Raw genomic sequence first — 11,588 nt, forward strand, 5'->3', positions numbered from 1 at the left:
CCTTAATAGACCTTTTAATTGTCGGCGGGCGCGCTGCCGATTTCCACGCACCCCCGCCAACTGAAGTATCGTGCAAGTGCGGGATGACGTCAGGACACTCACCCGACATCATCACACGTCATTTTGTACTCAAGCAAGTCAGGCACATGCCTGCCCGCTCAGCAAAAGATCCTGCCCATAAATTTTGCAGTTCACCTTGTAATTGAATATAAGCAGGCTATTGACTTGCATTGTATAGTTATTCCACAAGTAACATTTATTATATGTATGAAAATATTAGCTAAAATATGTACAATTAAATACATTATTGAGAAATATTTAGGATATTAATTTAATATAACATAGACAATATTCAACGTTTTCTGAATTTAAGGTCATTTAAAATTACCTAAATCATTTTTTCAGAAAAAGAAATGAACAATTTGGCTAGAGAAGGTTAAACTTAAAATTTTAAAACTGATTAAATTATAATAACAAAAGACATCAAACCATATTTTTGTTCATTTATTTTTAATTTGTCTCAGTTTTCATATACAATATACTTTCCTCTTTTCGAACATCCTTCAATAATTTCTTTGCCTTGATCTATTTTGAAATAGTCCAATAATTGAAAAGGCACCAGCGGCCGCAGTTACAAAGGAAATGGCATTGATCGCTCTGCTTGCCTGAGGAAACAAAAGTGTATTTAACAAAACTGGTCAGCAGTTTTGGGAACCTATTGATTAGATCATATGTTGGTTGATGTGAAAAATTGGTAAGTCACAAAATGTTTGTACTGGCAGTTGATCATGTTTGAATCCCTTTGAAAGATTTCTTAAAATGATGGGTTATTAATAAGTTTTTAAAAATCTTTAAAAAATTGAGTTTGTCAAATAAAATACTGGCCCAGTATTTTTGCCATGATGGAAAGCCTCTCCTTCATAGCGAAAATGGCGGAAGTGGCTGAAAATCATAAGTCCTACTCCTGAACACAGCACTTCCCGTTTTTGTGTGGGCAGGAATGGGGGCAGGTTATGTTTCATGCATACGTGTTTTACAGAGGCAGCTGGCCATTTAAATCATCAGCTCCACTGAAGTGGGATTTTGGCAGGCCAGCAGTGTAAAACTTGAAGGGTGCAGGTCAGAACATGTCTGAATTTTGACGATTCATTTGGAAAGCCAAGCTACCCCTTTGGAGAGGTAAGGTACCCCTTCGGATTTGGTCCCTGGACACCTTTGGGGGAGGTAAGGTGCCCTTTGCAATTGTTAAAAATAGGCAGAAATGTGCATTAGAAGTTTATAAATTCATTACTGTCAAGCTCAATGGAACTAACAACAGACCTGTCAAAACTGTCAGAAGCACCTGTCAAAGGGAGCTGTCAAGTTGCTGAGGCATTTAAAAATCCTGCCCTTTAGATCCCTGAAAATTGTCTGGAATGTTAAAATAATAATTATTTGCTATTTACCTCTGTCTGTTGACATATGACTGAGGGTTTCTATCAGCGGATTAGTGCTGCATGACTGATTTTACAACCATCCATTACGAAAATAGGGTGCCTGCTATTTCACAGTTTGATTGAGAGCTACAAGTGGTTACATAGACTCTTTAGTATGGGACTATGAATTCCAATGCTTGTTGTTATATGGGATTGTGCACTTGAATGGAATGTTTGTTGTTATAAGGCTTTATTTAGTTGAAGGAATGTATATGTAGTAAATGGGTTTTTATGAATTAGAGTGTTTTTTTCAAGATAGCGAAGTCTGCAAAAGATACTTAGAACTTTATTTTATAGAATTTTATTTTATCTTATCTCAGCATGGATCTTGAGGTCTGCCAATGGTGGATCTTACGTGGGTTGGCATGGTGGATGTAAGGGCAAAGGGTGCTGGGTATGGAATGGCATGATTTGGCACCTAATTTGGCACAGGGGCTTTAAAGGGCCATGGGGGTGGGTGGGGCATAGGTTGGCATGAGGGATTATGAGGTGGAATGGGTTGGCATGGGTTGGGCATGGGGAGTGTATGGGGGACGTGGGGTGAGGGGTGAGAGCTGGAGGGATGTTTCATGTTTTAATCTTTATTTTTTAACTTTGGAAACAGTGCCAGAGCCCTGAGCCAGGCCTATTGCCCAGCCCACCTCCGCCTCCGGTATCCTCCTCACTTCTTCGCATGTCACCCACCCCGACTTCTAATCTAACCCTCCCCTCTGCACCAAAAATCTGCACCTGGGCAACCATTTTTAAAGATGGGGGTTCACGGAGCTGTGAATTCTCTCATCTCTATGCACCTGACCCAGGGACGCAAATCTGGGCCTTAATGTCTCTTTGTTTTTATGGGGATGACTGTAACCAACTCATGACTTCATTGATGAAATGTTATTCACTAAGTGTTATCCTTGGAAACGAAAAAGTAGTCATCTTGAATGGCACCTGTCAAAACCGATACATAACTCTGATTAAAAAGTAGATATTAAAGAAATGTTTCAAAATATGGTGTTTCTAAAAAAGGTCTATTGATATAAACATATACTTCAAAGCTACTTAGAAATTGATAGGTACCATTTTGCAAAGTGTTTGCTGGTATTTCTCTGCAAATTGAGAAGAATTTTGTTCATACACACTTTTCACTGTGATACTCATTCAACAATACTACTATATTGATGTAGTTGACTAAGGCTGTTAACCATTCAGCAATTCTATTGTATTGATGTAGTTATCTAAGGATGTTCCTCAATGTCTGAAGAAATCTGAAGGTAGGAGAGTAAGGAACTGTTGTCATACATCACTGAGGAAATCCAAATCTGCAGTGATACTTGCATCAGTCTGAGATCTGCAGCTTACATGTGTCTTCTTACCTGAAATAAATATGTTACATTGGCCTTGTGCAAAATAATCATGCATGAGACACACTTTTGGGGCAAGCCACGTACCTGATCAGACACACCCTCACCATAACGAAGTAAAGTGACAAAATGTTCACAGTTATTTACAAGCAAATCATAGGACACTTCCTGACCAATCAGAAACTCCGCTCGCTTAACAATTTCATCCACTGGCAAAGGTGTGTGGTTGTCATCATATTTGTTGTTTATTTTGAAAGTGTCTTGCCCAACAATGTCTTTAAGTAGCTGCATTTTTGCCATTGCTTTCCTGCTGAAAACTGACTTTGCGCTCGTGAATGAAGCAGGTGGCCCTTCCTCTGCTGAATTGAAAAAAAAAACAGATTTAGTGAGAGAGTAAGAATTTTTTTTGGTTCAGGAAGACTGCCATCTTCTAAGGTCAGCAGTAATCAAATCATTTCTAATAAATTTCAAATATTTAACCATGTCTGTTCAAAGAATAGCCACACTATAAATATGATTTACTAAAACAATGTAAATTCTTCCAATGTCAATGCAGCTATTGATCTGCTTTAAATACTTGCTTTTTGTCCGTACAAATATCAACTTCTTAAAAATAAGCATGATTGTTTCAGCTGCACTTAACTCTTTGCTATCGTTTTGTGCCCTTTTTATATCAATAAGCTGGTGAGACACAGATGGTGGGATTTTCCACATCCGCCCACTGCCATGATCTTCTGGTCCCACCACAAGTCAATGGACTTCTGGCTGGGGCACTGCCTCGCCCACGGTGGGGCTGGAAAATCCCGGCCAGAGTCTTCTTTCGCCTGTTCTACCATTGAGGACTTGTTGACTTTCAATTCAGTCGCCTTTGTATCAAAACTAAACTGACCACCATAGACATAGATGATCTACAGTTTGCGGATGATTGCAGTGCTGTTGCCCACTTTGCACCAGATTTTAAAGCTGTTCTCGATCTCTTCAATTCCGCATACAAGAAACTTGGCCTGTCCTTTAATACTGGCAAAGCAAAACCCATATATCAATCCACACCTGGTTCACCAAATAATTCACCTCCCAAATATGTTGAAGGAGAGACTCTGGAATATGTTGTGCACTTCCCATACCTTGGCAGTCACCTATCTGAAAAACCTGTGTTTGCTGCCAATGCAGTGCATGTACAGTTGTACGACTTCACTGTGACATCATTGTAAGCGATGGAGATCAGAACTTTACTCATTCCCCCAACCCCAGTATAATACTTATCCTTTCCATTTAGTTTCTCATTTTGTTTATGATTTTGGAACCAGATGGGGCTATTTTATTCAGAACAAAATACAATACCCATTTTCACCTAGGTAATTTCCTTTAGCTTTATCTTTTTATATGGCATGCACCCATTTCAAACAAGCAAGCATGTATATAGAGTCTGGAAACTTCAAACTCCATTTTAAATGCAATAGAGCAAATTTTCATGTTCCTGCTTCTGAAGCTACACCTGGACACAGCCACAAATCGGGAAATGGCTGGCCCCCTTATGGGTATGTGATCCTTCTCACCTGAATTTTCTCGATGCTCTGTACCGGGATGCTCCAATATACCCAAGTTAGGAACACAAAAATTCTGTACCATTTTTTTAAAATTTCAATGAGAATACTAAATATCTAGACAATGTATGATATAACCTCAAATTCTGAGTGGCAATTTAAATTTGTGCATCTGTTTTACATTGTCAGTAAGATTCAGCTTCAGGTTTTCTGCACAGGCATGGACAAGTGCACATGTGCAGACGGGTGTCGGTGGCCATCTTGCAATGGTGAGAGAAACAGTTGGCAGAACTTTCCCCCCCCATTGGGGGGGGGGGGGAACGTTGATGGGCTGGTGCATGCGGGCGCGCTTCCAATCAGTGCCCCCAATCGGAGGCGCGGCGCCATTTTACGTAGGCAGGCGGGGGCGGAATCACTATGCGCTCCCTGTGCGGGCAGCGGGGAATCCCTAAAATCAAGATTTCGCTCTTTCGTGCACACGCACGAAAGAGTGCACTCATCTCCCTGAGGCTAAGTGCTGCCTCAGGGTTTTTGGCTCTACTATCAACAATATTAAAAATAGAAAAAAAAAATTCCCTTACATGTCCCCTCATGTGACAATGTCACATGAGTTGGGACATGTTCATAATTTCCACAACAACTTTATTAAAATTTTTAAAACTCGACATGAAACCTCATCCCGCCGGTGGATGAGGTTTCATGTTTTTTCTAGTTGCCACTGTGGCTCCTGGCCTGCCCGCCAACCTTAAGGATCCTTTAATTGCTTAATTGATCCTGTCAATGGCCTCAGTTGGCCACTGACAGGTCGGTGGGCGTGAAGCTGATTTTGCTGCGCCCCCGCCTTCCTGAAAATTTAAATGGGGCGCGGTGAAGTTGGGAGTTCCGCCCAATGTCATCCCGCGTCATTTTACCTGTCGGCGAGCGGGCCCCGTTCCCGCTCGCCGATAGTAAAATCCCGCCAGTGATTTCAAAATGCCATCATTGACGAGTAGTTCCAACACTGGATTAGCTGTGCCAGCTCAGCCTTCTACAAACTATGCCAGTGAGCACTTGACAACAAAAACCTCTGCAAGCCAACAAAAGTCCTCATGTACAGAGCAGTTGTCATCACCATATTCCTGTGCCTACTGCAGTGAGAGCTGGACTGTATATCAGCAACACATAAGAGCATGTTATGTACAGGGGAGGAGAAATTAACTGAAACTCGCAATTCCCTTCTCTTACTGTCTTCAATCAGTGGTTTTTGGAAAGGTAGATGTGTGTGTTTCTTAGGCCCCTAGGGGTGTGGTCATTTTAAAAACAGCAGTTGGTTTAAAAAAAGAGGACTATTCATTCAAACCCTCACTACAAAAATCTAAAGCTACGTCAGTCACACACCACATACTCAAAAAATTACAGATAAAGAAGACGGTCCACTTTTACAAGGGTTAAATCAAAAGAGTATTTAGGACTACAAGCAGTCCCCAGAGCCTAAGTCTTGGGAGTCCAGACCAAGTATGTTTTGGGGGTCTCAGGGCAGGGTGTGGAGGTGAGCCCTGGGGGATGGAGGGGGTGCAGAGGGGGTTGGGGATGTTGTTGGAGAGGCCGGTGTTCAGTGGGGGGAGGGAGGTGTTGGTCCTTTTGGATGGGGGGTCACCTGATGCTGAAAGGAGTCTGCTGATGGAGAAGCCCTGCTGCTGAGACCTGAAGAAGGTTACTTGTCAGGCTTCCCCTCCACCCCTGATCTCCTCCTGCCAGCCTGAAAATTGAGACTGGGAGGGAAATGGCCGTTAAGTGATAAAAAATTGGCTGCTTAAAGGCCTCAAATGGGGCAAGGGCGGGCAAACCGGCCTTGGCCTCACCTGCCTCAGCGTAAAATTGCAGAGGGGTCAGGGCGGACAGGAGCCCGATGGAAAGGCCATCCCTCGCCTCCAAACCCGTCGGTGGGGGGACGTAAAATTCTGCCCATAAGTTCTAGGTGTCTATTGATTCATTGTTTTGAGAAAACTTCAAATAATGGCAGGTGTGAAGTCCACAGAAAACATTCATTTTGGCATGTCCATTCCAGGGCGAAGTCTCCCACCCAAGGTGATTCAATTAGAAATTTCTGGAAGCTTGACAGTTTGTGTTGAATAAACGAAGGTGACCTGACCTCTTGGCAGCAATCTTAACAGTTCATCAGCATCCATTTTAAACAAAGAAAAGACAATTCCAGAAGCTTCCCCATAAAACCATAAATATGATGTGCCTTTACTGGACATGACAGGCGCGAGAGAAATTTCATCAGCGATGCTTCCACCACATCCTATATAGGCAATAAACACGTTAAATAAACACTGGTGTCCTCCGTGAAACCAAATCTAGAAGCATTCAGGCAAATCTCTGCAAAGTCAACTTTGATGGACTTTACAATGTGTCCAGATGGTTGAAAGGCATCTCTCTGCCAGGTCTTTTTTTCTCAACTCTCAAACGGCCAGCGTTCCAGAGGAGGACAAAGCACTTCAAAAACATTCTGAATCTCTCCGTGAAGCATGGCAGTATTGACAGTAATGACTGGGGGCAGCTTGCTACCAATCGTTCAAAAGGGCAATAACTTGTCCATCAAGCTGCATCACACTTTGAATCACAGCGTCTTAGTGATGAGGCAGAGCGGTGGCAGAAAAGAAAGAAAAGCCTCTACTCTGAATCCCACTACTTCGTGGCACATCTTGCCCCATGTACTCAAAGGTTTGTGGATAGAGAATTGGCCTGTTCAGTCATATGGAAACCCATGGCAGAAACTTGGGTCCCCGACTAGATGTCATCCTTGAACCAAGGGACAGCTGTTGCTGATGATATCAATGTGCTTGGTATAAGAGAACATGTGTGCGGTATGTGTGAATGAAGTCTAGGTCTTTGGTGACACTTTGAGCACAAATCTATTGAGCTAACTGGCCCTGTGTATTGGAGGTGCCACTGGCAAGAAACTGATACAAAGGCTTAAATGGAGGTTATAGTACAAGCACGGGTGGAAATGGGATATGATGTTGCTCTTTAGATTGAGCGTCTTTATTTATTAGGATTAACACAGAAGATTTAGGATTCGACACAGTAGAGGTTTAAGGGCCATTTTTAACTCAAAATTGGTTGTAAATTTTGAAAATTTAGAGCAAAAACAAAGTTTGCGCATTGCTATTTTTTTTCTTGTTGATTTATCTTACCTAACGGTGCCACATTTATAACGTAGCCATCTCCCAGGTAAAGAGCCCAATGCTGATATGCAGGTCTAAATATTTCAATTAAGTCCCCAGGGTGGGGATCCCCAGAGTATTCCACACTAATGTGGTCATTAGAAGCCATCTGAAATGGAAAACAAACATTAAAGCATTTAAAAAAAATAGTTTTAAAAATACTCTGCATAATTGATCAGAATATTCAAATTTAATGTAATTCCCAATGAGAAGGGATTGGATCACTTTGTACAAACATACAAATCTGACTGAATAACAAAAAAAATGATGCTGAAATTCTGGAACAATGGAAAATCAAACACTTAGCAGATCATTCCCATCTGTTAAGAGAACAAATAAAGTTAGTTCATGGTTTAGGGGTGGACTTGTGGTCAGAACAACTATCTGAACCACCCCTCCATCATTTTCACATGGTTCATCTCTGACACTTCCCTTTCCTTCCTTGACCTCTCTGTCTCAATTTCTGATGATAGACTGTCCACCCGTACTCATTTCAAGCCTACCGACTCCCACAGCTACCTCAACTACAGCTCCTCACACCCCACTCCCTGTAAGGACTCCATCCCATTCTCTCAGTTCCTTCACCTCTGTCGCATCATCATGCCACTTTCGAAAACAGTTCGTCTGACATACCTTCCTTCTTCCATAACCGAGGTTTTCCACCCATGGTGGTTGACAGGACCCTCAACCGTGTCCGGCCCATCTCCCGCGCATCCGCCCTCACACCTTCCTCTCCCTCCCAGAACCATGATAGGGTCCCCCTTGTCCTCACTTATCATTCCACCAGCCTCCGCATTCAAATGATCCTCCGCCATTTCCGCCAACTCTAGCATGATGCCACCACCAAACACATCTTCCCTTCACCCCCCCCGGTGGTATTCCGCAGGGATCGTTCCCTCCGGGATACCCTGGTCCACTCCTCCATCACCTCCTACACCTCAACCCCCCTCCCACAGCACCTTCCCATGCAACTGCAGAAGGTGCAACACCTCCCCCTTTACTTCCCCCCTCCTCACCATCCAAGGGCCCAAACACTCCTTTCAAGTGAAGCAGCATTTCACTTGCACTTCCCTCAATTTAGTCTACTACATTCGCTGCTCCCAATGTGGTTTCCTCTACATGGGAGAGAACAAACAGACTGGGTGACCACTTTGCGGAACACCTTCGGTCTGTCCGCAAGCATGACCCAGACTTCCCTGTCACTTGCCATTTCAACACTCCACCCTGCTCTCATGCCCTCATGTCTGTCCTTGGCCTGTTGCATTGTTCCAGTGAAGCTCAACGCAAACTGGAGGAACAGCACCTCATCTTCCGACTAGGCACTTTACAGCCTTCCAGACTGAATATTGAGTTCAACAACTTTAGATTATGAACTCTCTCCTCCATCCTCACCCCTTTTCCGATCCCCCTTTTTTCCAATAATTTATATAGATTTTTTCTTTTCCCACCTATTTCCATTATTTTTAAATGTATTTCCATCCATTGTTTTATCTCTACCTTTTAGCCTATTTCAATCCCTTCTCCCACCCCATCCCCACTAGGGCTATCTGTACCTTGCTTGTCCTGCTTTCTATACTTAATGTCTCCTATCAGCACATTTCTTAGCTAATATCACCACTGTCAACACCTCTTTGTCCTTTTGTCTATGACATCTTTTGGCAATCTCCACCAATCACTGGCCCTCTATCCAGCTCTACATTAGTTCTGTTGAAGAGTCATACGGACTCGAAACGTTAACTGTGTTCCTCTCTGCAGATGCTGTCAGACCTGCTGAGTTTTTCCAGGTGTTTTTATTTTTGTTTTTGTTTTGTATCTGAATCATTAATTACTCTATTCTGTGCACAGATACTAGCTCACTTGCTGAGTATTTGCATCATTTTCTGACTAAATAGCTGAGAAACAGAGAAAGCTAAATGCTGATGGAGATAGGAAGCTTTATGTTGATAGTTCTAAAAATATAAACCGATAGAGAGCTAGACACTGACTAACCTGGAGAGCTATACATTGAGAGCTAAACAGTGAGATGCCTTTACCTAATAAATCATCAGGGAATCAGAACAGGACAGGAATGCCTTTTTCTCAGCAAGGGAGACACACTCAAAAAGGACATCTTCTGCTGTGTTTGTGAACTTTACTTTGAATTTTAAGGCCTGATGTGGTTGTTGATCCAGTTAAGCACTGCACTTGTTAGCTGACAATTGGTTAATTAAATAGTATAAATATTATTGTAACATTCAGGTACTAATTTTATCCACTGTTACAAGCCACCTGCAGTATTTTTAAAAACTCATTCATGGGATTTGGGTATCACTGGCAAAGCCAGTATTTATTGCCTATCCCTAATTGCCCTTGAGAAGCTAAGCCACCTTCTTGACAATGGAATGGCCTGCTCGGCTATTTCAGATGACAATTAAAAGACAACCACAAAGCTGTAGTTTGGATGTCACATGTAGGCCAGGCATGGAAAAGACAAGTGAATCAGATTTTTTAAATGACAAACTGGTAGTCACATGGCCATCGTTACTGACACCAGCATTTTATCTGACATTTATGTAACTAATAGAGGGCAGAGATCCCCTGTTTACAACTTCTCCCCTTTTCTCCTCATTTCCACTATGTAAATTATTGTTGGTTGAAATATGACATAACGTTATTCAATCTTTTGATAATCAGAAACACAAATTTTCTTAACATAAGACAACTTGTAACATGATTTAGCTATAACAAATCACAAACTGAAATGTATACAAAACATACCAAGTTATCCATGACCAGCACCAGTCTATTGTATGTCTGTAATAACATTACGCAAACTGGGCTGTTATCCACAACTATCCACGTTACGCTGTACTGTATTTGTCTACTCAATCACTTAATTAGTCTACAGCTTCCTGACGTCCTCCACACTCTTCCTCACATATTCCTGTGTTCCTTAATTCGATGTAATTAGCAAATTTTGATATTAACCCCACCATGTCTCCAAATCATTTACAATGAATTATCACATTTAATTAGGCATATTTTACAGAGTGAGTTTCTAAACTTAAGAGTTAAAAGCATCCTAATGTGTCGCCATGCATTGCATATTTTAAATACGTAAGGCAGTCTAACTTTATTTAAGTAACGCAACACAATAATAAACTTGGAACAATGCAAATCTCAAACGTAAAAGCTGCAAATCTCGATGATTTTGGCACTTTCGTTTAAATTGTTTAATAACAAATACTGCTGCTTTTATAATTCATACTAAGTATTGCCGAGTCAGTACCAACTCTTTCTAATTCCAGATTCCTGTGATAGCTTCTCTCAACCCAAACGAGCGTGGCATCAAGCCGTTTCTCAGCCTTTCAGCCTGAGAGATGACATTTAATTTTTAAAAAATCGAAGGATTCCTCAAAATTAAACTCGGAATCATAATCGTTAACATTCCGAATGAATCGACTGAGGTGTAAGCTCACGGACGATACTTGCATCAAAACAAGTTATAAATACTCAGCCAAATGATCGAGGCGTCATTCATTCAGTAGTCGGCTGTCATAAAGTTTGAAAATAGCACCAGATTTAGTCCCACGTGGTAAAATGCTGGTTACATTTGCCGATTTTACTGCTGCAAAGATACATTACTGAGTAAACCGACTTACTGTTGTGATCTGAACATCCCACACAACTATTTAGTGTTGGTCCTGTTAAAGGCTGGTGTTACCGTACAAGCGCAACACTATTCATGAAGTTTTAAAGCTGCCTGAAACTTGTATGCAGATCGAGCCAAGGGTTACACCAGTCACATTGCTTTGTGCACTGAGGCTCGTCACTCCCAATATTGTAATGGTAATTTTAAATGAACGCGTGAGAAATCGTCACTTCCACCGAACTGTTATTTTCTGGAATTCAATTCATTCACCAACATAACAAACGCTGAGTCTGGGGATTTTCTAGTTCTGTTCCAATGTAAGTTAAAATGCCCTATAGGAAGTCAGATGTGTCATCAAAGCCTTCAGCAAAAGGGAGAAACTA

The 11,588-nt window shown here is 41.7% G+C and overlaps 1 protein-coding gene across 1 annotated transcript; it reads right to left on the reverse strand.

Moving 5' to 3' along the window:
• Positions 1-533: 533 nt before the first annotated feature.
• Positions 534-11,326, reverse strand: plaat1 (phospholipase A and acyltransferase 1). The gene is made up of 4 exons (XM_041181969.1): positions 11,216-11,326; positions 7,545-7,683; positions 2,909-3,180; positions 534-665 (listed from the first exon to the last, which is right to left on the reverse strand). The coding sequence occupies exons 2-4, from the start codon at positions 7,681-7,683 to the stop codon at positions 564-566; spliced, it is 513 nt and encodes a 170-aa protein (XP_041037903.1). The 5' UTR covers positions 11,216-11,326; the 3' UTR covers positions 534-563.
• Positions 11,327-11,588: the final 262 nt, after the last annotated feature.

This window comes from Carcharodon carcharias, chromosome 2 (genome assembly GCF_017639515.1).
Source record: "Carcharodon carcharias isolate sCarCar2 chromosome 2, sCarCar2.pri, whole genome shotgun sequence".
Lineage (NCBI taxonomy): Eukaryota > Metazoa > Chordata > Chondrichthyes > Lamniformes > Lamnidae > Carcharodon > Carcharodon carcharias.